Here is a 24,974-nt window from a genome sequence, read left to right on the forward strand (position 1 = left end):
CTATATTTGATGCTTTTTTTTCCTCCTAGACCCTTTTGGAGCTGGGAGCATCCCCAGATTACAAAGACAGCTATGGCCTCACACCCCTGTACCACACCGCCATCGTTGGGGGTGATCCCTACTGCTGTGAGCTCCTGCTCCATGAGCACGCCGCCGTGTGCTGCAGGGACGAGAATGGCTGGCACGAGATCCACCAGGTGGGTACACGGTTGCTCTTCACCTGTCTGACTCGTAACAGACCTCCCCTTAACCTTTTACCCCCCAAATCTGGCAGGGCAGCCCACAGCTCACACCCACCCTCCCAGGATTTTGTTTGACCCATGCAGTTTCTAAAATATTTGGGTTAGTCACCAGCATTTAAAAATGGGGATATTTACCTAGAAATACACATTGCTGAGCTCTTTATTGAAATTGGAAAGATAGGCAACCATCTTGCATTCAGTAGGGGAGGAGTCATCTGGTGTTGTGGGGTGAACATGCCCTTCACAGGAGCTGTGAGCTCTCTGCGTGTCTAGCATCTTGGGTGTCCCGATAGAGTGTGGCACCAGGTGCTTTCTGCGTACAGGTAACCCTGGTGTGATTACCCTACGTGATTTCTAATACAGGAGACCAGTGTGATGCCTGATTTCTGATACAGGTGATCTGGTGCGATGCCCAATTTCCATGCACAGGGCACAAATGTCCCTGATCCCACCTCGCAACAGTGGGACCAGGGCTTGTGTCAGCTGCAGTCTTTTAAAGAAATAGAATCCCCCTGATTGCTCGGATGAAGAGTCTTTAATGGATGGAAGGCAGGGGAGGAAATTGTGGTCTCAGAAGCAGGGACAGCCGAGGTGGTGGAGAGGACGCAGGCAGGGGGTGCCCTGGCCTCTCTTCTCCTGCCCTCCATTGGCTGAGCCCTGTGTGTGCCGGCCAACCAGAGGGCCCAGAGGTCAGAGTCTCTTGGTCAGAGTCTCCGGGCAGAGGAGGGTGGACAGTGGGTCTGGGAGAGCACACAGGGAGCGTGGGCCGGGAAGGCGAGGGGAAAGGGCTGGAACAGGGGAGGCTCTGAACTGTTCTCCAGATGGGCAGAGACTTTTATCACCTTTCAGGCCACCTGTCCACCTCTCTCAGCCACTGGGGCCTTACATGCTGACCCAGTCTGGGTGGGACCATGTCCCGCTGCCCACTACCCTGTGTCACAGGGCTGAGGAGTGCTGAGGTATCACGTGCGGGCTGTGGGGTGCAGGCAGGTCCACCCTGCTTGGCCTTTTGTGTGCTGTGCCAGCGCTGGCTCTTCAGCATCCTTACAGCCTGGAGAGGCATCCAGTTCCCTCCTGTGGTGTGAGCTGCATCTCCGGGAAGCCGCCCCCAGCAGCCCACACCCAGGATGGGACCTTGGAGGAGGGAGAAGCAATGAGCACCCTCCATTAGTTCACCTGTAAAGTGGGTGTCAGCAGAGCCCACCGTGCCCTCGGCCATGGGAAGGATCTAATAATGTAAGTGGAGTGCTGAGCCTTCTCTCTGCCCATCCTGCCCCATTCTCACTCTGGCCCCCGTGGCTGAGTGAGAAAGCACGTCTGAGTGCTTTCAGGTAGTTCTAGGGTCATTTCCTGCCCTGTCCCAAACCCTGTTTTAAAAATGTAGCTTTGGGGCAGCCCGGGTGGTTCGGTGGTTTAGCGCCACCTTCAGCCCAGGGCCTGATCCTGGAGACCTGGAATCGAGTCCCACATCGGGCTCCCTGCATGGAGCCTGCTTCTCCCTCTGCCTCTGTCTCTGCCTCTCTGTTTCTCTCATGAATAAATAAATAAAATCTTTAAAAATAAAATAAAATAAAAATGTAGCTTTAATACCATTCATGTACCATTCGGCTGCCATTGGAAAGAGGGTGTGTTCCTTACAGATACTGAGAGGGGGGCAGACGTGCGATGGAGGCCATGGGGAAGCCCCAAGCTGGGTCAAGAGGCAGGAAGAGCCAGAGAGAAATGGGCCCAAGAGCCTTCACTGTGGTGCCTGCAGGATAGAACAGGTGGGGCAGGATGAACAGGCTGAGGCTTGGCTGGTCTGGATAACTTCAGGGGCTCTCGTGCACGGGGCCGACCCTGGCCATCTGGGACCCGCCCTGGGCTGACCAGGGCAGGTGAGTTCTGGCCCTGCGGGCAACCACCCAGTAGGGCAGGTGGGGGTCAGGGCTGTGCGTGGGCTGGTTTGCCTCTGAGAGTTGCCCTCTGGGCGAGTCCTGTGCTGTCAGAATGCACTTGCCTGGGGAGGACAGGCCGGCCAGCGTCAGCAAGGCCCCAGATGCCAGGGCATCAGAAATGCAGAGGATACAAAAATGGAGTCGCTACAGCTTGAACCCTGCGGCAGGGCCACAACTTTGGAGGGTTCACCCTCTACAAGTCTGAGGGCCACTTCCTCTCCAGTGCATGTGATGGTCTGGCCCCCAGCCGCCCTCATGAAGCATCACTGTGTTGGGGGGGGGTGGGTGGTTCCTGACTGTCGCTTCCTGCAGTGCAGGCCGCAGCCCTGATTTCTGGCCCCCACGTGGGCCAGGGTCCATCCCTGACCGTGGATTCAGAGCGGGCCAGCATGGAAGCCACCAGACCTCTAGGATCGAGCATTGCCCTCTGGCTGGGAGCTCTTTCCCATGCCATCCAGGAAGGACAGTTTGCTCCTAGAGCTTCTCAATTATCTGGGTGAAGTGACCCAAGTCACAGCCTGCCTCCTGAGCCCTGATGCTTCATCTGCGCTGCCAGGACTGGCAGTGAGGTGGTGGACGCCAGAGGCTAAGCAGAGAGCAGCACCCCCAGGCAGTCCTCCTCGGAGACCCTCACCACCTGGTCGGCTCCCACGCCGTCCTGATCAGCTCTACTGGCCCATCTTTCACACCCTGGAGCAGCCCCAGCAGACACCTGCTGGCCTCCACTACTCAGACCAGGTAACAGGCCCAGAGACCGTGAGCAACCTGCCCAAGGCCACAGGGTGAGCAGTTTCCTGAGCTGAGTCCACTCCCGGCCCTTCTCTCGTCACAGCCTCTAGACTTGCACACAGAACTGCCTGTATGTGACAGCGTGTTCATGGCTGGAGGAAACAGGAGGCGAGTGTTGCACAGTGAGCAGCAGCACCTTGGAGTTCTGGGGTCTCCGGTCCTGTGTTTGAAGACCGTCTGCCTCGTGCCCTGGAGTGGGGTCGGCTCCCTCCCCACCGCCTGGCTCCGCACCCGTGGGGGACCCTGCAGCAGAACTGGCTGTGGCCATGCAGGGTCCCCTGTGGTGACGCTGTCTGCCTGCCACCGTGGCCAAGGGCAGGGGCAGACCTGCTTGTGAAGGGAGGCCAGTGGGATCCCGCACCTGCCGCGCCTGGGGAGCCCGCCCCCTGCAGGCCTACTCCGGAAGCGTGAGTTCTTGTGTAAGGCTCGTCTGCAAACTCTTGAGTTCTTACTCAGAGGATCCTAAGGGCTCAACACGAAAGTAGTGGAAAATGTGCCAAGAAGCAGAAAGAAGAAAATGAAAAACACCCAAATGCATTTCCAGAACCCAAGAACATCAAGAGTCTGGGGTGGGGTGGGGCTGGCTCCTGCCCCCCTGTGCGTCTTCCCCGCACCCTGGCGTGGCCTGCACCTGTGGGTTAAGCTGTGTCGGGACTCCAGGATGTTATAGCAAGCTGGGGGCTCTGGAGAGGGTGGCCGCCCCCATTACAGGGACAGCAGCTCCGTGGAGGAGCTGCCCTGGCTTCCACCCGCCTTCTCGCTGGCCTTGCTGTGTGACTGGCCCCTAAGGGTCCTCCGTTCCTTCTGCCCTCCCTCCCTGAGGTCCTCTGACTGTTCAGGGAGGAGGGGGGTTCCCTTCTCCTGCAGGCAATCCTGCATATTCTAGCCTGCGAGTTAGCAGCCCCTCAACATTGCCTGGGTCACCTGAGCATCTCCAGACAGTTAAAGGAAAGATTCACCTGAAGCACTTCCTACAGTGCCTGCTGTCCCCTAAGTGCACTATCCTTGTCCTCATCCTCATCATCAACCCTGCCCGGCCACGCCCCCATCATTGTCACCCTCTCCTGGCCACGCCCCTGCCAGTGTCCTCCTCACCTGGCCACGCCCTCATCAGCATCCCCCTTGCCCGGCCACGCCCCCACCGATGTCATCCTCTCTTGGCCACGCCCCCACCGTTGTCACAAGAAAAACTAGGTGTCAGAGAGCACTTAACTACTTTGCTCACAGGCCTTGCTCTAGATCTCATCTGATGTCCTCGGTAGTTATTTGAAGGACGTATTTGTCATCCTAATTTTGTATTGGTTGCTGTTTATTATCATCATTTTAAATTAGGAATTTTCATCTTAAAGAAATTTAACTATTTTTAGCCATGGCTTCCCTCCCTCACCAGGCTCATCCCCACGCCTCCCCAGCTCTCCCTTCCAAGTCCTTGGAGTCCCCATGGAAGGGGGACAGGCCCCGGGGGAGGTTCCCGAGGGCACTCGTGGCATGCTGGAGTGCCAGGTCTGTTTGTAAGGGTGCCATGTCACCAGCTCCCAGCCATGCATGGTGGCTCTGCACCCGTGCATCACACACATACTGAATATGTGTTGGCTGAAGGAGTTAGCCTTTAGGTGGCGTGGACTCTGGTCATCTTTAAAGTTGGGGCCTTATTTGTGCACTGTCTATCATGTCCAGGGGCACCTGGGACTCACGTGAGAACAGGTCTAAACAGGGAGCCCCCACAGAGAGGGGCCAGTTCTAACCAGAGCAGATAGGAGGGCTTCATGTCGAGTGGGGGCATCCAAGCTCGGCTGCAGTGATGGGCACATGCTGTCCGCGGCCTGGGGAGGTGGTGTTGCTGCATCATAAGTGGGCCTGGAAATGACATTCCCATGATGCTTGGGCTTAGCACACCCATGTCCAACCATTGAGGTGGGGACTGCAGAACCTTGATCGAAGCCTGTTCCTGGATGCAGAAGGCCACAGTTACCTGCATCTTTATGGAGGAGGGCATGAGTGAGTGGGGTCCCCCAGCTGCTAGGTGGAGGAATCAACTTAATAGCACACCCACTTGGCCCAGGCTGCTGCTCCAGCTCCCACTCCACACTTCAAGTGGCCGAGCCCCCAGGGCCTCAGCCATTGGAGCTGCAGGAAGGTGCCTCACCTTGCTTTGGGGGTCTGCTACATATGGACCTGGGGCATCAGATCGGTATCTCATGTCCCTACCCTGCCCCAGATGAGCAAGGATTCCTGAGAAATGGAGCTGCAGGAAGGTGCCTCACCTTGCTTTGGGGGTCTGCTACATATGGACCTGGGGCATCAGATCGGTATCTCATGTCCCTACCCTGCCCCAGATGAGCAAGGATTCCTGAGAAATGGAGCTGCAGGAAGGTGCCTCACCTTGCTTTGGGGGTCTGCTACATATGGACCTGGGGCATCAGATCCGTATCTCATGTCCCTACCCTGCCCCAGATGAGCAAGGATTCCTGAGAAGTGATCAATGCATCTGTTTGTCGTCGACCTGCAGAGGGATTGTGGTCCACTAAGCAATTGTCTTTCCAACCAGCCCTGATTCTTGGGGATGAGAGGAGAGAAGGCACCACGAGGGAAGGAATGGGTGAAGACCCCAGACCAGGATGGCAGGGGCACCACCTTCTCCCCTTGGTCAGATCCCGTGTTATACCCCAGATGGAAGTAAGTCTGCAAGAAATGTCTTATGTCCAGAAATCATGTTATAAGAGCAGTGGACTCCATGGGGCAAGTGGACAGGCACCATAGATGTCAAAATACCTCTTTCCTTTTGGAACTCTTAGCATGACACATTTTGTCTGTCATCATTTCAGGCTGAAACTTACAGATTAGTTGATCTGAACTGATTACATTTGTTTGTTAGAGCAGTTGTAACAAAGAACCACACACAAGAGGCTTATATAACAGACACTGCGCCTGACATGCAGGCGCAGGCAGCCAGGGTCCTCCTGAGGTCTGTGTGTGTGCGCTCTCCCTGGGTCCTCACAGGGTCATCCCTCCATACGTGTCTGTGTCCTGATGGCTCCACCTGTGAGGATCCTGGTCACACTGGATCAGGGCCACTCTAGTGACCTCATGTAATCTTAACCACCTCTGTAAAGTCCCCAACTCCAGATCCAGTCCCATCCTGGGGTGCTGGGAGTCAGGGCTCCAACATAGACATCTGGGAAGACACAGTTCAGCTCCTAACCTGGCCAACCCAGAAATGGCCACTCTCTGGTTGGCCTGTAATCCACACACTCATTTGCACAAGCCATGCGTGCGTGTGTTTGGGGGAAGAGCATGTGTCTGTCCTGCTGGGCACCTCACTTCCTGACCAAAAATGGGCTGAACGGATGGGAGTATTGTTTTCTAACCGTTTGGTGGTGACGTCTCCTGCTCACGTTATAGGCACGTGCTACAGATAGGAGGAATGCCTACGTGTGGTGTGGGTTTAAATAAATTTGTTGGTGGCACAGAACCAAACGGAAGCATTTGCTGCTCGTCTGCAATGCAATGAACTCTGCTGCGTTCCAAGTGCATTGCACAACTCAGACTGGGGAGCGGGGTGGGGTGGGGTCTGCGCCTCTGCATCTGCTGTTGCCCTTGGGGTGGTGGATGTGTCACAGCAGGTGTCCAGCAGATGGCAGTAAAGCGCTTGAAGGAAGGAGCGCCCTGTTTCTTAACTTCCACCAAATTCTGTGGTTGGCTACTGATGGGGCAGGTGTTTGGTGTAGCTGGGATGAGCCCCAGGTCTTTTTTTTTTTTTTTTAAAGATTTTATTTATCCATTCCTGAGAGAGAGAGAGGCAGGCAGAGACACAGGCAGAGGGAGAAGCAGGCTCCATGCAGGGAGCCTGACGTGGGACTCGATCCCAGGACCCCAGGATTGCACCCTGAGCCAAAGGCAGACGCTCAACAGCTGAGCCACCCAGGTGTCCCTGGCACCCTTGGAAGCCATCTCTTGAAGCCAGAGGCCACAACACTCTTTTCAAAGAAAAGGGGTGGTGAGGGGAAGAGTTAGCATAGCTTTATCTTGGGGCTGCATGAATTTCTTGCTTTGATGAGCTTTGAGGTACTTCTGTCAAACAAGTGCCTGTTTCTTTTTCTAAATTGTAAAGGATTATATCAGTTTCAAACTCAGGAAAGAGGTGCTAGAGTTCTAGAGAACCCCACGTACCTTCACGCAGAGACCGTGTTTGAGTTTTGCCGGTCATCCCAATAACGTCCCTGATCCTGAAAGGATCCCGTCGGGGACCCCGCATGGAAGCCTTCCTTCTGGGACCCCTGCGAAGACTGTAGGGCAGTCAGTTTGGAGATTGCTTCCCAACTTGGGCTGAGTTCCTGTTTCTTCACGATGAGGTCCAGGGAGTGCATTTTGGCAGGAACGTCATGGGAGTGATATCATGTTCCTGGCATTCATCCTGCTGGCGGGGATGACGGGAGGCACGTGGTGAACGTGGTGGTGACGGGAGGCACGTGGTGAACGACAGTGGTGACCACTGTCCGTTACCGGCGACGTCCAATCTGACCGCCCTCCCAGGTGGAGTTTGCCAGTTTTCTCTCTTTCCTTCTGTAATCTAGGATTTTGTGGGGCCTGTGAGACTATGTAGGGTCCCCTTCCGCCTCCCCCATTCATGAATAGTCTTAGCATCCTTTGGTATTTCGCTGTCACGGCCACTAAAGGGGGTTTCCCCCACTCATCCTCTGGGGAGAGCCAATGAGCCCGGGCTCCTTGGATTTAAAGAACAGAAATCTCAGCTCAAACTGGTATAAGGGAAAATCGAAGTTCTGCTCAAGCTTTATATCCTGAGAAGTGCATGCGTGGCTGGAGCTCGGAGGGCTCTGTCACGGGCTGTGTGTCTGTCCTTGGCTTCACGTCTGGCCTTCCTTCTCCCTTTCTCTCCCTTGTACCCCTGTTTCTTTGCTGGGGGCCCCAGCAGCTCTGGGGTCCTGCAGGTTTTCTGCTGGCCTTCCTAGAAGAATGGGAGCTTCCTAGGAATTCTGACCCATGTTCCAGCTTTGGGTCCTCACAGGAACCCTGTGCGCCCCCAGCCCATTGTCCCAATAATATCCCTTATACTGACAGGATCCCTGGTGCTGGTTGTCCAGGCCCATGGGCCGTGCCTGTGGCAGCAGTGGGGCGGGGCAGGCCCCCCAACCTCTGATAGTGGGGCTGTGGGCCCCCCCAAGAAGTGCAGGTGCTGTTGCCACAGGAGGGGAGGGCAGGCAGGTCGAAGCAGCGGTATCCAGGGAACCACCTGCTTCATGAACACTGGTGAGCTCGCTCCACGGGAGGCGTAGTGTCATAAGTGGATGTTTCTCGGGTTTTCTCTTTAACTTCATCCCAGTAAGATTTCCAGCATCTTTTCCGTCACCTTTCCCCACCGCTACTTGGCGAGGTGTTGCTCTTTCCCGCCGACCCTGCACGGTACAGACCTCGCAGTCTGCCCCAGTTATCCGGGATGTGCAGTGGTGAGAGCTGCCCACCCCACCCCGCCAGGCCTGTTTCCTTCCTGCCCTTCCTGCCGTGTGCCTCAGTGGCCACAGTTGGCCTGGGAAGTGTAGGTCATACACTGCTCCCTGGCCTTCTCGTCTCCCATCCACGTTGTCACTGCTCACAGGGACAGTGGCTCTCCCAGTGGTGCTGGGTGCTTCAGTGCTGCTCATCGCTGGCCACATGCTGGCCTTTCTTGAGGTGCTGGGAAGTAGAGTGGATGGGGCGGGGGGCTGCTTGGAACTGACTTCCCGCCCCGGGTCATGGGCTGCCCTGGTATCATGCAGCATGCCCTGAACCCCCTGCCCGAGCGGTCACAGCTCAGGGCCTCCTGGTGCCCCGTGAGCTGCGATGGGCGGGGGCTTGCCTGGTGCTGAGCATTGTGGGGGCCCTTTGGGGTCCCTTGTCCTATGCGATTCTCATAGGAACATTCTTGTAAGAATGTAGGGTTTATGTCTCCACGTGATGACATAGACTCATGGGGAAAAAGTTCTAGAAAATGGAAAGTCCATGATTTGGGTGCAGATCTGTTTGATCCCAGAGCTGTGTTGGTTCATGGAGAACACATGTCACCCCCTTGCAGGGCTCTGGGAGAGAGATAATTCACTATTGGGCTGCCTGCCCCCTCCTCCTGAATGTTCCATGGGGTGGGATTACATTTGGAGCAGTAGTGGGGCTGCCTGTTGCCTGGAGGCCGGCATGAGCTCCCTCCCTGGACACAGCAGTGCCCCTCTGACTATTTCAATGCCCCCTCTCTGGGTGAGGTAGATGGGATGAGCAGGGCCACGGATGGAGCATCCTGGTTTGGATTTCGTGGGGCTGGCCACCAAGGCAGGGAAAGACCCCCCGAGTGTCTGGGCTTCATGTCCCCAGGTCCGAGTGAAAAGAGCATTAGGGATCCTCACAGACCTGCTGCCAGAAGCCCAGCATAAGTCCTCGGTCCTGTGATGAGCTCCCCCACCCTGATCCCCAGCCAGGGGTCTGGTGGACGCCCCCCCACAAGGTTCAGGACACTGGGTGTCCCCGTGTTTGGGACACTGGTCCAAAATGGTGGGTGGGCTGTGTTTGGCCACCCTGGGGGTTTGGGGGATGTGGCCAAGCATGTGTCAGACCTCAGAGATGCGAGTGTATTGTTCCGACTGACAGGTGGACTCTTGTTTCAGGCCTGCAGGTATGGCCACGTGCAGCACCTGGAGCACCTGCTGTTCTACGGGGCGGACATGGCGGCCCAGAACGCCTCGGGAAACACTGCCCTGCACATCTGTGCCCTCTACAACCAGGTCAGTGGGGGCTCACGCGTGGGCACACTCTCCCCCATACACCCTGCACGGCCGCATGCTGGGTGCCCTGCAGGGTGATGTCCGGGTCAGCACAGGTGCCAGAACCCAGCCCCACAGATGGGGATCAACTAACAGTTACTTTCACCATCCTGGGGGCTGGAGGTCCCAGATCAGGGTGCTGGCAGATTCTGTTCCTACCGAGAGCTCTTTCTTGGGTGCAGACGGCCACCATCTATCTGTGTCCTCATTTGCTGGGGAGAGAACAGGAGCTCTCTGGTGTCTCTTCGGACAGGGGCTATCTGGTCAGGTCAGGACCTCCCCGAACCCGCCACACCTCCCCAACACCCATTTCCCAAATCCCTCACATTGGGGTTATGGCTTCATGGAGGAATTGCGGGGGACACCACCAGCCCCTACAGGTGCTGTCTTCACCGGCTGCCATGAGAGTTGGTTACCCTGTTATAGCAAAGAGGAAGCCGAGTCGTGGGGAAGAGGAGGGAGTGGTCACAGAGCCAGAGCTGGGCTTGAAGCACAGGTCTGCTCCCCCCCAGAGACCATGCCCCCACACTGTACTCTTTCCAAAAGAGACCTGGGGAGCTGGGGATCCTTAGTTTCCATCCTCCCTGGCTGAAGGTGTAAAGTCTGCCCGTACCTCCCCCCAACTCCCACCCAGGGTGGGTGTCTGCTGGGATATGCAGAGGTGAGGAGCTGTGCACCGGGGAAGGTGTGGCTGATAGAGCTCCCGAGATAGTTGTGGAGCCCGCCAGACCTCCCCGGGACCCCCATACAGCAAAGTGAATTACCACCCTTGCGTGTACAACACGCTCCTGATGCGCTTTTTCTTTTTAACTGTGGTAAGAGGTACATGATGAAAGCATCGGCGATTTTAACCACTTGTAAATATGTCGTCTGGTGGTATGAAGCGCATTCATGTTGGTGTGCAACCATCAGCACTGTCCATCTCTAGGACTTTCCATCTTTTCCATGGAAACTCTGGCCCCTGGCACCCACCCTCTACCTTCTGTCTCGGTGACTCTGACTCCCCTGGGGACTGCGTATGAATGGAATCCTGCAGCATTTGTCCTCCGATGCTGGTGTATTTCACTGAGCGTCGTGTTCCCAGGGTTCATCCGTGTGTCACAGGTGTCAGAATGTCCTTTTTTATGGCTCAGTAATATTTCATTATGTGGATGGACCACATTTGGTTTATCCTCTCACCCCTTGATGAGCTCTCGGGTTGCTTCCACCTCTCGGCTGTTGTGAATGATGCTGCCGTGAACGTGGCTTTCATTCTTATGGGGGCTGTACCTGTAAGTGGATCCCTCATGTGAACAAAAAAAACACCTATTCTTCTGTAGTTCGAAAACCAAGGGAAGCTGGAGATGAGCTTGTTCAGTGCCCTGAGGGGTGGGACACGACCCCCGCCCTCCAGGCATGTGAATCTTGAATGGCTCAGAGCAGCGCCCTATACCATGTGAGCACCTTGCTGATCCCACCCAGAGACACGGCAGTGGGCAGAAGACGGTGGGAAGGCGCCCAGGCTCCCAGGAAGCTAAGGGTTGCAGCCACTGCTTCAGGGACATGCACGGGACCAGGGGTGGGGTGGGGGTGAGGGTCAGTGTCCTTGAGGCTCAAGATCAGGATAACTCCTGAGCGCCAGTATAGAAAATGTTCTCTGCTCCAACTTTTTTTCTTTCCTGTCTCTCTGATGTTGAGGAGCTGTGAGTCTGATGGGTGGTGTGGCCTGGACACTAGAATGAGCAGCTGAGCAGAATGTGGGGGTGCTCCACCAGCTGGAGGAGCAGAGGGGAGATCTTCTGGGGGCCCCCAGGCAGTGTGTACTTTGCTCATCTTCTCTGTCATCAACATCACAGAACAAAGTACCAACGCTACCTTTTTGGGTAAAATCTTCACCTACGTCCTTTCCCTGTCTCCTCCCAGACCAGATCCCTCCAGCCACTTTACTTCCAACTGTGAAACCCTCCTAGATTCTCTGCCCTGGAAAGCCCCTATGCATCCTTCTAGACCCAACTCAGATATCCCACCCTTAGCCGAGCCTTCTCCTAATGAGCCCCCAAGAGCATTCGTTGTATTATCTGCCCTGCAGCCCTTTGCAAGAGAACCAGAAGGAGCTGCCCCGGCCCAGGCTGTTATCCTGCCTTGCCTGTTTTCCCCACTGACACCTCGTCCCCCTCAGACCCACCTTCTCAGAAGCATAAATTGCCACCTTTCTGGGTCTCTCCTGTGTCTGGGACGCAGAGCAGCTCAGCAAGAGGGAGTTGGGGTAGCGTTTCAGCTGGGCTTCAAGGAGCACTTTGCAGAGCTGCCGGCTTCCTCCTTCATGGAAACATATCGGTGGGATTTGCGTGCAGCTGGGGTAGTAGGGGCTACACAGCGTTGGGATGTCGGGATGGCTTTGTGAGCATGGAGATTCCTAGCTGGGCCACGTTAGGAAAACACACATTGTGAGGCTTGGCTTTGGCTGGTAAAACATCTGTGCCGACATGTGCGTCTTAATTGCTGCCTTAGAGGGAAAAAATGTTCCTTAATATTCCCCAGTAGATTTCAAGCATAATTTATCATGAATGAAAAAAAGAAAAACAGGAAATTTTTTTTCTGTCACTTGAAATAATTGTGGACAAGATGGTCTTTGAAAGCGTTGGTGGTATTTTATTAGGTAAGGTTCAAACATTGTGGTGATCTGTGTTCTGACTTGTTGATGGGCTGGGTGAATGGCATTGCTCTACAGGCCCCACGGGTGTCCCTGCCCCTCGGCCGATGGCTTCAGGGAGACTCTCCCCCATGTAGCTTAGGAGTGTTTTTCTCTTAGGTATTTTCTTTTAGGAGGTAACATTTCCTGTAAAGGGCTGCTGAGTAAATATTTTTGGCTTTGTGGGCCACAGGGACTTTGTCTCGGTCCTCTACTCTGCCATTGCAGTGTGAGCTCAGCCACAGACAACGCAGAGGTGACAATGTGGCTGTGTGCCAATCAAACTTTATTTGTAAAACAGGCAGTAAGCTGAGTTGGGCTGTGGGCCATCGTTTGCTAAGCCTGGGTGGGGAAGACGGCATCTGCACCCTCCCCAGACACCTGTGTGGATGGACTTCCTGCTCCAGGGCTGAACGACTTCCTCCCAATGTGCCAGGGAGCCTGGGTGTGAGAGCTGTCTCCTCTCCAGGGTCCTGGGGTCAGCCTGCTGCTGCTCTGGGCTGTGTGATCCTCCTCTGCAGCATGGGTAGAGATGCTGAGGTGCATTGAACCCCTTGTCTTGAGTTACCTCCCAGAGGCTATTGTGGAGGGTCACAGGCTTGGAGCCCGGTGGCTCCACAGCCCCCGGACATTGAGTCCAGTTGGGAAGTCAGTGAGTGCTCTGGGCTCAAGCCTCAAGAATCCTTCACACCCTTCTGGGATGTTAGCATGGTCTTTAATCTCCTTTAGTCCCTCCGCTAACCATTAGAGTGTCTCACAAATGCAGCAGGAAGTGGTCCAAACTGGATCTCAGTGTGATTCAGAGAGGCACAGCTCCATCTGCATGTCTGCCAGGAATCTGTAATGTGAGCTGCCAGGAGCAGTGGAGGCTCCTAGCCATCGTCCGATGTGCACCGCACGCTGAACCTGGCCAGAGCCCTGCCCTCCCGTGTCACCAGTGTCTTGAGCTCCTCCTTTCTATATGTGTGTCCTTCACATGGTGGCATCAGGCCAGGCTCAGTACAGACAAAGGGGAATCACTTTGCAACCTTAAGCAGTAAGGGGTGTCAGAGGGCACACATACAGAGCAGTCGGGGAAATAATGCTGAGAAATAGACTGTTCCAGGGGTGAGGCACAGTGTAGTAACATTAGAATAGGGTTCAGGGAGAGGAATTAAGAAGCAGCCACAGTGAAGTGGAGTTGCAGTGCAAGGAGACATGGCAGTCTGGGCTCCGTGTGGCCTAGACCATGACCTTGCTGTGTTGTCTGGGGCAAACTCATGTCTCTCTTGGGCAATGAATTCTCATAATGTAATGTGGGAATAATTCTACCTAACTGTCAGGGTTGCTAAGAGGCTTAAAATAGAAAACAAACATATGGTATGTCTGCCACATAGTGGATGCTTGGTAAATGGTAGCTGTAATGGTGGTGATGGTGATGATGGTGGTGATGGTGATGATGGTGATGATGGTGATGATGGTAGTGATGGTGATGATGGTGACGATGGTGGTGATGGTGATGGTGTTGATGGAGGTGACGATAATGGTGATGGTGATGTTGTTGGTGGTGATGGTGATAACGGTGGTAATGGTGATCATGGTGACAGTGGTGATGGTGATGATGATGATGGTGGTCATGATGGTGTTGATGGTGGTCATGATGGTGTTGATGGTGGTCGTGATGGTGGTGGTGATGGTGGTGATGATAATGGTGATGGTGGTGATGATGGTGGTGATGGTGATGATGGTGATGGTGATGATGATGACAATGGTGATGGTGATGGTGGTGTTGGCGCTGACAGTCCTGCTGCTGCTGCTAATTCTCTTGCCAAGCCTCTCCTTATTAAATCTATAAGCGTCCAGGTTTATGGATTTGATGTGTGTGTTTTATCAATTTTAGGCAGGCCTCATCTGCACACTTCTAATAAAACACACTGATCAGAATATTCTCTTCTCTTATGAAATCAGCTAATTAGGGCTTTGATTGTAAGCAGCAAATTGTGTCTAATCTGCCAAGTCCCTCAGCCTCTTGCTGGCTTTTCTGGAGACCCAGAGGGAGGGTGTTTGTTTTCCTGGCTTGGATAATGAAATAAGGGAGGGAGTCTTAAATATCGAAGGTGACTGGGCCAGACCAATTTGTGTGGAGCATGAGAGGTAAACCCTGCCTCTGCTTCCAGCGAGAGCCAAGTGAGGAGAGACGGGCCGCATCTCTTTGACCCTTCTGGTGGCAGTGGAGCACCTGTCAGCCTGGTGGCTGCCTCCTCAGGGCCATCGCGGGGGTGGTCACCCTCGGGGACCCCAGGGGTGGGGTGCATGTTGCTGCAGGATGGTGTCCACATCGTCTTTCCCTTTATATCCCCCAGTGAGCCCTCGGTGGCTGCTGTTGGTTGACATCCTCTCATCCGGGACAGGAGATGGAGGCTCGGCCCGCAGCAGCTCGGCCAGTAAGCGGCAAAGCAGGGCTTCCAAACCCCGTGTATTTCTTCGCCCTGAGGTTATGGGGATGCTTTCCTGTGACCCTTGCCTGGGTTGGGGATGGGGCTCCCAAGGGCACAGGCACGGTCCACTGCCTTGTGGAAACCGCGTAGGTGGCTCCTCCCCACTGTGTAAATAGCCCCTTCCCTCCGCGGCTTCCTGCGGTCCAGGCTGCCCTCCTGCTCCGCAGCCCCTAACATCCCGGGCACCCTCAGCTCCCTGCGGCCCCTCCCACCCTCGCCCAGGCCGCTGGCATCCTCCCCCAGATGGCCACCCCTGCCCCCGACTGGCCGTCCCTCCGGGCTTGCATCTCTCTGATGCACTTTCTGCAGACACCAGGGTGACGTGGCCCCACCCAGACGAGCTGGTGTCCCGGGAACGGGAGCGCCCCCTGACACCACCCCGAAGGCCCCTGCTCCTGGGCGCTCGTCTCCTGCCGCCTCACTCCAGCTGCCTGCGGCCCAGAGCAGGGCCTTTGCACTTGCTGCTCCCTCTGCTGGGAACACTTCCCTGATTGTTACCCGGCTCTTCCCTTGTCTCGGGCTAGCTTAGGGACCCACTCCTGCGAGGGGGGGCCTCCCTGACCACCTGCCCTCACTGACTCCATCACATGTTTGCTTGGTGCAGTGTCTGCTGGGGGCCGGAGCCGTACCTGGCCTGGCTGGCAGTGTCTACTGGTTGCGTGCATGAGTGAATGTGCTTTCTGGGTCTGTTTCTTCTTCATGTTGTTTTCACAAAATGAACATGGTGGCGTCTGGGCTCCTGCAGGAGGTGGTGGCCCAGAGGGGTGGCCCGCCTGGCTGGGGACAGGCAAGCCTGGAGATCCTCGCGGAGGGGAGGAGGCTGGGGTGGTTTTGTTCAGTGTCTATGGAAAGCCTTGCCAAGAAGATAATCGGCAGTGGAAACAATATTCTTCCCAATGCTTTGGCTCTCAAAGAAAAAAAATGTAGACTGCTTCTCCGTCTATACACGATTGACTTGTGTAAGGGGATGGAGATGCACCTCGGCAGATCCCATAAGAGGTTCCTCAGGGGGTACCTCAGCTGCCGAGCGGGGTTGGGGGGACAGCCAGCGCCCCCAGAGCCACTCCACTGGGTCACAGCTTGCTCTTTTGCTCCCTTTCTGAAGCCGCGGCCTTTCATTTAAGCTTTCTGGGCCTCCGCTGCCTCGTCTGTGAAACGGGCCTCCTGTCGGCCCCTCGCAAGGATGCTGGATGACAGAGCACACAGGCGTGCACTCAAGCCACATGCGTGGACACAGTACACATGCCTGCATACATGTGCGCCCACACACGCCTGCATAGACGTGCATGCACACACATCCAGCACAAACGTGCACCCATACACACCTGCATACATGCCTGTGTAGATGTGTTTACACACATGCCTGCATACATGTGCGCCCAGACGTGCATGCACACACATGCCAGCACAAACATCTGCACCCACACACACCTGCACACATGCCCATGTAGATGTGTATATGCACATATGCCACACACATGTGCATGCACACGTGCCCACCCTCTGTGCATACTCAAAGCCTGCCCACCTGTGCACCCATGCACACCTCCCACACGTCCATGTAGGGTTGTGCACACATCCCAACACTTCTGCACGCACATGTACATACATATGCCCACAGGCATGTGTGTGTGTACATGTGTGCACGCACACACACAGTGTAATTCTTACAAAGCCAAACAAACCATTTGCCCTTTAATTTTGAGGTATCTCTGGGATGTGAGCTCACACAGAAGTCTGGTAAATATGAGAGTGATGGGCTGTGTGTCAGGTTGATTAATACTGACTCACAGTCTTCCTTGGTGGGAGGGGTCCCTGGCTGGGCCCCACGTGGGAGGGCGTGAAAGGCAGTGCCTGGTGAGGATTTATTCTCAGTGTTTATGATGGGACTTCTCAGTGAGCATCCTTGTTGGGCACCCTGGGGCATTTGTGAGGGATTGCAGACTCGGGGGTCCTGCCGGGCTCTGGAGGCCTGGTCACTCCAGCTCGGAACCGTCGGCCACTGGGCCTCCCAGGCTGCTCACTCGCCCCCTTGAGCTGGGCCAGGGCACACGGGGGCCCTGTGCAGACATGGTTCAGATGAGACCCCTGGGTCACCCGATCCCCCACCCCCCCGCCCCCAATGTCGTAGCCTCCTGTTCTCCTGTCCCAGCTCCTTTCTCAGCTTCAGTCTCTTCAAATACCCTCTCCTCTCTCTCAGCACAGACATTTTGCTCACTCTGGCATGCTGATGCTCTTGTAGAAGTGATTTAACTGATTTCCTTTGGGTTGTAAGCAGGAGGACCCAACTAGGGGAACTTGGGGAGAGGTGGGTGCCGGGTAGCGCTGGCAGCCCTGGCAGGAGCAGCCCGGGAGCTGGGGATAAAACTTCATGTACAAAGCCAGCTGGCCAGGATTTGGCCTCCAGGGTGCAGTTTGAGGTTCTGGAATGAAATGGCAAGAGCCCGGCAGGGCTATGACCTATGTCTGTCCTGGGCTTGTGACCTCAGGCAGGGTGTCCCGAGCTTGTCACCACCTGAGCTAATGCCGGCTCTCTTTTTTTTTTTTCTTTTAACCCTGGATGAAATCGCATCCCACCTATGAAAGATTTTGTTTCCTGAACACAGATACATCTTTTCCAGTTTTCTTAAGCTTTTTCAGTTCTTCAAAGCATTACACGAGCACCTGCCGGGGGATAAAATGCAAATAGTGTGGCAGAGTGTGCACGCTGCACACAGGCGCTCAACACAGAGCTGCTGATGTCAGCCCCAAGGTGCCCCCGGGACCCCAGCAGCCTGAGGCCGAGAAGCCGGGAAGCCCTTCCCTGCAGACCTCAGGTGCACCCTCCCTGCTAAAGGAGTGGCCTGCGCACTCCACTGCTCCCTCGGCCTGGAGCATGGAACAGGGGTCCCTATGCCCTCGTGTCTGCTCCGTTCACAGGTGGCCTCCTCCTGACGTCCACAGTGGAGGCTCCGGGGCCCGTGGCTAGGTCATGGAGTGGGCGGAGCCCCAGCTGGCTCCCCAGAGCTCGGGCTGCTCCTCCAGACCCAGCCGTGCTCTTGGCTTGGTGTCAGAGCCCTGGAATGAGATCCTTCCCCCTGTGGAGCCCTGTCTCTCTGTGTCTCTCTGTGTCTGTCTCTCTCTGTCTCTGTGTCTATATCTGTCTCTCTGCCTCAGTCTCTATCCTCTTCTCTCTGTTTCTGTTTCTGTGTCTCTCCATCTCTGTCTCTCAGTCTCCGTGTCTCTGTCTCTCCGCCTCTATTTCTCTCTCTCTGTCCCTCTGTCTCTCTCTATCTCTGTTTCTCTGTCTCTTTCTCTGCCTCTGTTTGTTTCTCTATCTCTGTCTCTGTGTCTGTGTTTTCCATCTCTGTCTTTCTCTCTATCTGTCTCTGTGTGTCTATCTCTATGACTCTTTCTCCATCTCAGTCTCTGTCCCTTGTTCTCATGTCCCACTGTTCTAATTCAGGACCTTGATGGAGGCAGAGTTCATACACCATACATTCCCTAGGATGCGGGATTTCCATTTGAAATAGAGGATTCTGTGGATTTCCACCCACCTCTGGTCCTGCAGGCATCAGCACTCAGTACTAGGACCCTCAGTCACCCCACACAGAGCCCCGTGGAGCCCCTCCAGCCCCAGGCAGAGGGCCCCATTCTGTCTGTGGGTTCCAGCTTCATCTCTACTCTCCTGTTCTCGAGGGCCCGTGACCCCACAGGTTGTGCCCAGCTTTCTCTGGGTCATGGTCCCCTTCCAGTCTGGGGCAGGGGCACTGCGAGTGGTCAGGTATAGCTGCATCTGGGGTGGTCACACCTGCTGGGTCTGCTCCGGGCTCCGCGGGGAGAGCTGGAGATGCCGACGAACACTGCACCTGTTGCCGCCACCCCCCATGCCACCGGTGGGCCCCCTGCTGCAGGGTGCACGGACACTGGTGTGCAAATAGCAGGTGCTCACTACATGGACAGAGGCAGTCTGAATTTCACTGTAAAAATACAGAAAAAATGAATACTGTCTTTAAAAAGCATAAAAAAAACCCCAGAAGTATAAGAAATAATGACCAATGCTGTCCTCACATTGAGTCCCTAACACTTTCCCCTTTGCAGGAAAGCATATTCGGGTCACTGGTACGCTCACTCCCAGACATGCTCTTTTCTTTTCTACAATGTAGAGGCTTTTAAAACAAAAGAAATTAAGCTTCATTATAGTTCTGGGACTTGCATTTTCTACTTGGAAGTTCTTAGGTGTATTTCTCCATTGGTTCTGTGGGTCTACCTTGTTTTTTCCTACAACTTTCTAGGCGAAGAATATTCTAGAATACATTCTCACTGTCCCTCATTTTATTTATTTTTTAAAGATATTTATTTATTTATTTATTTATTTATTTATTTATTTATTTATTTGAGAGAGAGAGAGAGAGAGAGAGAGAAGCAGACTCCCCACTGAGCAGGAAGCCCAACGCAGGTCTTGATCCCAGGACCCTGGGATCATGACCTGAGCCAAAGGCAGATGCTTTACTGACTAAACCGTCTAGGCGCCTCCGTCTCTTATTTTAGAACATTTAAGGTATCTTCACATTTTCTCTTTCTTTTTGGGTTTTTGTTACGGTATTTTTCCTATTATGTATGTTATGCACACATGTGAGACGCCTTGCAGAACGCATTCTTAAAAAGTACAGTTGTCTGGCCCCCGGGTGCACATACTAAATATTTATAATGATTCTGACAAGTCATCCAAGGTGTTTGCAGAAGTTAAGCCTCACCTGATAGGGGGCAGGCTGTTCCCCGTCACCCTCGCCACCCTGATGCCCAGAGTGGCCCCCTGGGAACCTCACATGTGCACATCCCCAATTTCCCGTGAGCTTAGCCTCTGAGCAGGTCCTTTGGAGCACGTGTGTGCCACCGAGCCACAAACAGGCTTCTCTTTGTCCACCTGCAGGACAGCTGTGCCAGGGTGCTGCTTTTCCGAGGCGGGAATAAGGAGCAGAAGAACTACCACAGCCAGACTCCATTCCAGGTAAGAAGAGTTCTCAGAGCACACGCTTGCGGGAGGCCACGTGGGTTTCCGCACAGACCCATGTGTTCCACACGAGGTGGGGGACGTTGCACGCCCGTGGCCCCATCCATCCCTTCGCGCTGGGGCTGTGGTCACGTTCGTTTGCTGTTTGCTGACCTTCTTTCTGGGGCCTGAACAACACGAACCCTGCCGTGATTCATCCTTACAGGGTGTTGCAGGAGGCAGCTCCAGAAAGTCCTTTCCGTCTCTGTCTTGCGGAGGCGGCCTGTCATCATCTGGCATCCCTCTGGGGCTTGCTGTCCCCTAGTGGAGGGCAGTAACCTGGCCTGGCGTCGGCTGTGGTGCTCCACATGGAGGGCAAAGCTGCTGGCCTAATTATGTTTAAACTGTGGTAGAGTATGTATCACACAATGTGGACCGTTTTGACCGCTTCCAAGGGTGCATTTCAGTGGCCATAGAACGTTCCCGATGTTGGGCAAGCATCAGTACTGTGTGCATTTCATCACCCCCAAACAAAACCCCGTGCCCCCACACTCATCCGCAGTCCCTCCCTACTATCTCTCCCCATTCCCAGGCCCCCTGGAACCACTAATCTATTTTATGTCCATGGCTTTGCCTGTTCCAGACATTTCATAGAAGAGGAACCACACAATAGTGACCTTCTCTGTCTGGCTTCTCGCAGCAGACTGGTGTCAAGGGTCAACAGGGGGTGGCACATGCCGGTCGAGGCTCCGTGTGAATCCTATTGTGTGGAGATGGGGCTCATTTGATTTCAATGCAGCTGACCATGTCGTTTCGGGTGGAAACAAATTCTTTTTTTGGCTAACACTTTAAGTTGTGGCAATGCTTTTTGACCCTAAACACTGTCAGGTATCTCCAGTTGATTGAAAATCTAAGCGACTGTCATTTATATTTGGAAGTAATTTTTACATCTTACTGAGTCAAGAGAGGCCTTTAATTTAGAACTGCTGCGCACGGATGGTTTTACTAATATTCCTCTTAGGCATTACTAATAAGTACAGGTTTGATGTCTTGAAAATGAGCCAGTTTAATCTAAACACTGAGCTGTATGTCTAATAACCACCATTAAAAGTTCACTTATTTCGTTCATAGTGGTGGGCCTGGATTGTGGTTTCGCATCTCATGGCTTTCAGGCGTTTAGAGCAAAATGGACATGGATGTGACTTTCTGGTTTGCTAATGGGTCTGTAAAGACTGTAGTTAATATCTGGGGAGACGTCCTCATGCCAGTGATGATTAGGGGGAGCTCTGGCACCTTCCATTCCTTGGTGGCCACTTCTGCCCCTTTAGGCTCTGCTGTGGCTCGGTGTTTGTCTTGGTTTAAAGATTTTTTTTTTGTCATTAAATAATACATTTCTTTGTTCCTTTTATTCTTTTTAAGTCAAAGCATTGTTTAAATTGCTTGAAAATGACAGCGAATGCCCTTTGATTCATGGTAAGCCCCTGGATATAAAAGAGCAATGTCTGACTCTTCAGGGCAGCACCTTGTAACTGGTGTTACAGGGAAGTAGCCGTGCACAGCATCCAGGACAGAAGGCATGGAGGTGGCCTCCCTGCCTGTCCCCACTTCTAACCCATCCCCACAGGCAGCACTCCCCTGGCATGGGGCGCTCCTTCTACGGGAGTCCTGGCAGGATGCTTCATACACACTCCTGGCAGAGGTGCCGTACCAGCTCAAATGCAAGGCCATCTGTCTCTATTTTGATGATCAATCAAGTGCCCACATGGTTCTGGAAGACAGCTATGCAGAATGCAGTTGAATGACAGGACTGTGCACCCTGTGAATGTTGCTCATGTAACCGGCGGAATCAGAGGCTGGGGTGCCTGCCCCGCATGCCCTGATGGGCTCCACTGCTTTTCAGAGCTGGTTTCCCTCCCTCGTGTCTCCCGCCTCCTCATGCTGTGGTGAAATGGAGATGTGAGTCAGCCGGCGGATCCCCGCCTGCAAAGTGCCCGGCTCTCTTTCTCATTCACAGCGCCCGCCTCCCAGTTATGGAAGAGGAGTCCCTTTCTGTTGAGTGGGGCGGGTGGGGGGGGGGGGTGGCTTGCTGTGTTGTTTAAGAGGATCAGATGTGCTCCATGCAAAACGCTCATGATCCTCGGCTGCTGTTCTAAGAAATCTTGGACCGTTTCATGAGTTCATCTGGCCAAACATTTGCTTAATGATTTCATCCAAATGCTGAACCAGCAGCAACAGCAACACTTGAAGGCTTGGGAGAAAATGCAGATACACAGCCCCCACCCATCCTAACCCACTGTCAGGAGCTCAAGGGCAGGGCTTGGCGCTCTGGGTTCTGAGAAGCCCTCTTGAGATCCTGGTGCCTGCGTGGGTTTGAGAATCCCAAGAGAGATGATTCTTTAAGGAGAGGAAGGAAGAGGAGGAGGAGAAGCACTTACATTGTGACAGTGATGCTGATGGTGGGGATTGCCTCGGTCAGCTCGCACAGCCACAGCAGAACACCATGGGCTGAGCCATGTAAACAACAGACATTTATTTCTCAAAGTTTTGGAGGCTAGAAGTCTAAGGTCAGGGTACCAACAGATGTAGTTTCTGGTGAGGCCTCTCTTCCTGGCTGATAGATGGCAAACTACTCACTGGCCTTTCCTCTGTGCATACATGGAGAGAGGGGGCGGTTTCTGCTGTCTCATCCTCTCCTTGTAGAAACAACAGTTCCATCTGTTGGGGCCCCACTCTTATAACCACATTTAACCTTAATTATTCCCTAAAAGCCGTATCTCCAAATACCAACATATAAGCGGTTAATATTTCACCATTTGAATTTTGGGGGAACAAAATTCAACCTATAAAGTGATGATGGTGATAGTGATGAAGATGATGATGGTGATGATGATAGTGATGGTGATGATGGCAGTGGTGATGGTGATGATGGTGATGATGGTGATGATGATAATACTGATGATGGTGGCGATGATGAATCTTCTCTGTTGCACAGAATTTTTAAGCCCACAAACGCTCTTCTGAATGTTCTCATTTGATGTTCAAAAACCCTATGAGGTCAGCATTTTTATTTCTAATTTATAGTCAAAGTGGAATTATGGAGAAATGGTTGTATGGGAATGCAAAATGAGTTAGTGGCCAAGTCTGTGATCTCCAGCCTCCTGACTTCCAGCCCCTCTGAGATCTGGAGTGAAGGAGACACTTCCCTTTGGCACGTAGCGTATCTTGCATCCTGGCATAGAGTGAACAACACCAGGTATCCTTTGCGCTTTGGATTGCTCAGCCCCAGGGAACAAAGAAAAAAATCAAATGGATCTTGATACTTTTTTTTTTCTTAAGGATTTTATTTATTCATGAGAGATAGAGAGAGGCAGAGACATAGGCAGAGGGAGAGACCCTGCTTTTCCCTGAGGGGAGCCTGATGTGGGACTCGATCCTGGAACCCCAGGATCACACCCTGAGCCAAAGGCAGATGCTCAACCACTGAGCCACCCAGGTGCCCCGTGTATCTTGATTCTGAAAACAAAATGGAAAGAAATCTGAAGACGTGGAAGGTCGATGTGAAGGAGTGCAGGCAGCCAGGGAGAGTAGAACAGCTGTGTGGCTACTTTGCTGTTGACCTTGGCTGGGCACTCGCACCCAGCTATCTAATCAAACCCCAGTGTGGGTGTTGCGGGGACGGTGTTGTGCAGATGTGTTAACATCTACAGCCAGTTGATAGAGTAAAGGAGATTGATCCTCTGTAATGTGAGTGGGCCACATCTAATCAGTGGGAAGCCTTTAAAGAAAAAAAAAAAAAAAAAAGAAACGGTTTATCAGAGAAGACAAAATTCTACCTCAAGTCTGAAACAGAAAACCTGCCCGAGTTTCCACTTTGCTGGCCTGTCCTACAAATTGTGACTGGCCAGTCCTCACAATCGCACAAGCCAGTCCCTTAAAATAATCTCTTAATTGTGTGTACACATACAAATGCACATGCACACACATCTCCTTTTTGGTCTGTTCCCTGCAGACCTCAGGCTGACACAGGGAAGAACTGATGGCAGCTCCCTCCTGAAAGGGGCTCCCGTGGGGCTCTGTGGGCAGGGCTTCCCCAACCTGGCATGCGTATTTGGGGAGGCGGCCTTTCTCCCTATGTGTGTCATGGGTGCCTTGTCCCCAGGCTACATCCAGCCAAATGTAGAGAGAATGGAGGGGATAAGGAGTGGAGGGTCTGGAGGGTGAGGCCTTCTGAAGGTCTGGCATCCAGCTAAGGCAGGGTAGGTGGCAGAGACAGAGTGGGGGTCAGGAGTCCCCTGGTGAGGCTGGGGCGTGGTGGTGGGTGGGCTCCCTTTCAGGGGGTGCAGCTCTTTGCCCTGCCCACCTCAGAGCCTCCCTTCTGGGGCTCCTCCCACGGCCTCTGGACCCCACTCCCCCTCCCTAGTCACCACGCTGGACATTCCAGCAGGACGAAGGCCAAAACAGAAAAGGAGGAATGAGTTTTAAACTGCTGGGTTGTGGCCGCCCCGCAGGTGGATGCCCGTAAGTCCCGTCTTGGGACGGTTCTCTGTGTCTTCAAGCTCTTTGCTCCATGAGTCACCCTACGGCTCCCAGCCTGTGTCCTTGCACATCCCCTGGGGGAGCACTCCGCTCAGGAAAGTGACCTTGTGTCTCCGCTGTTGCCCTTCAGACCCCGCCCCCGTGGACTTTGCATGGAGCTCCTGCCGAGCTCGCTCACTCAGCAGTGTAGACAGAAGGGTGGACACCTCCTTTCAGTTGTGCACAATTTACGATGGTGTGGTGAGCACTTTTCAGAAGACCATGTGCTCTCGGTGCTGATCGTGCAGCCAGTGAGGCAGCCACTCTGGGTTGGTGGCCAGGCCAGCAGCAGAGGCAGGCTGACATTTTAGGACGTCTGGTCTAGTTTTGCACATTTTCCAGGAAACTGAGGAAATGCACTCGGTGGGCACCTCTGTTCCTTATTCCCTCCAAACCCAAACTATGTGCTGGAGCCTCAGGTCATTGAAATCCACGTGGGTTTTAGAGTAAGGTCAGTTTTGTTGCTCCGTGACCTCACACCGTGTGCTAGCATTGTGAGCACGGT

At 53.9% G+C, this 24,974-nt stretch overlaps 1 protein-coding gene across 2 annotated transcripts in view; it reads left to right on the forward strand.

Annotated features, from left to right (window-relative positions):
- Positions 1-24,974, forward strand: part of SHANK2 (SH3 and multiple ankyrin repeat domains 2) — a 509,904-nt gene that overhangs the window by 115,331 nt on the left and 369,599 nt on the right. For both annotated transcript variants that reach the window (XM_038563628.1, XM_038563629.1), the window contains exons 8-10: positions 30-197; positions 9,619-9,735; positions 19,835-19,912. In XM_038563628.1, the coding sequence (XP_038419556.1) occupies positions 30-197; positions 9,619-9,735; positions 19,835-19,912 (363 nt within the window). The remainder of the gene's footprint in view (positions 1-29; positions 198-9,618; positions 9,736-19,834; positions 19,913-24,974) is intronic.

This window comes from Canis lupus, chromosome 18 (assembly GCF_011100685.1).
Source record: "Canis lupus familiaris isolate Mischka breed German Shepherd chromosome 18, alternate assembly UU_Cfam_GSD_1.0, whole genome shotgun sequence".
Taxonomy (NCBI): Eukaryota; Metazoa; Chordata; class Mammalia; order Carnivora; family Canidae; genus Canis; species Canis lupus.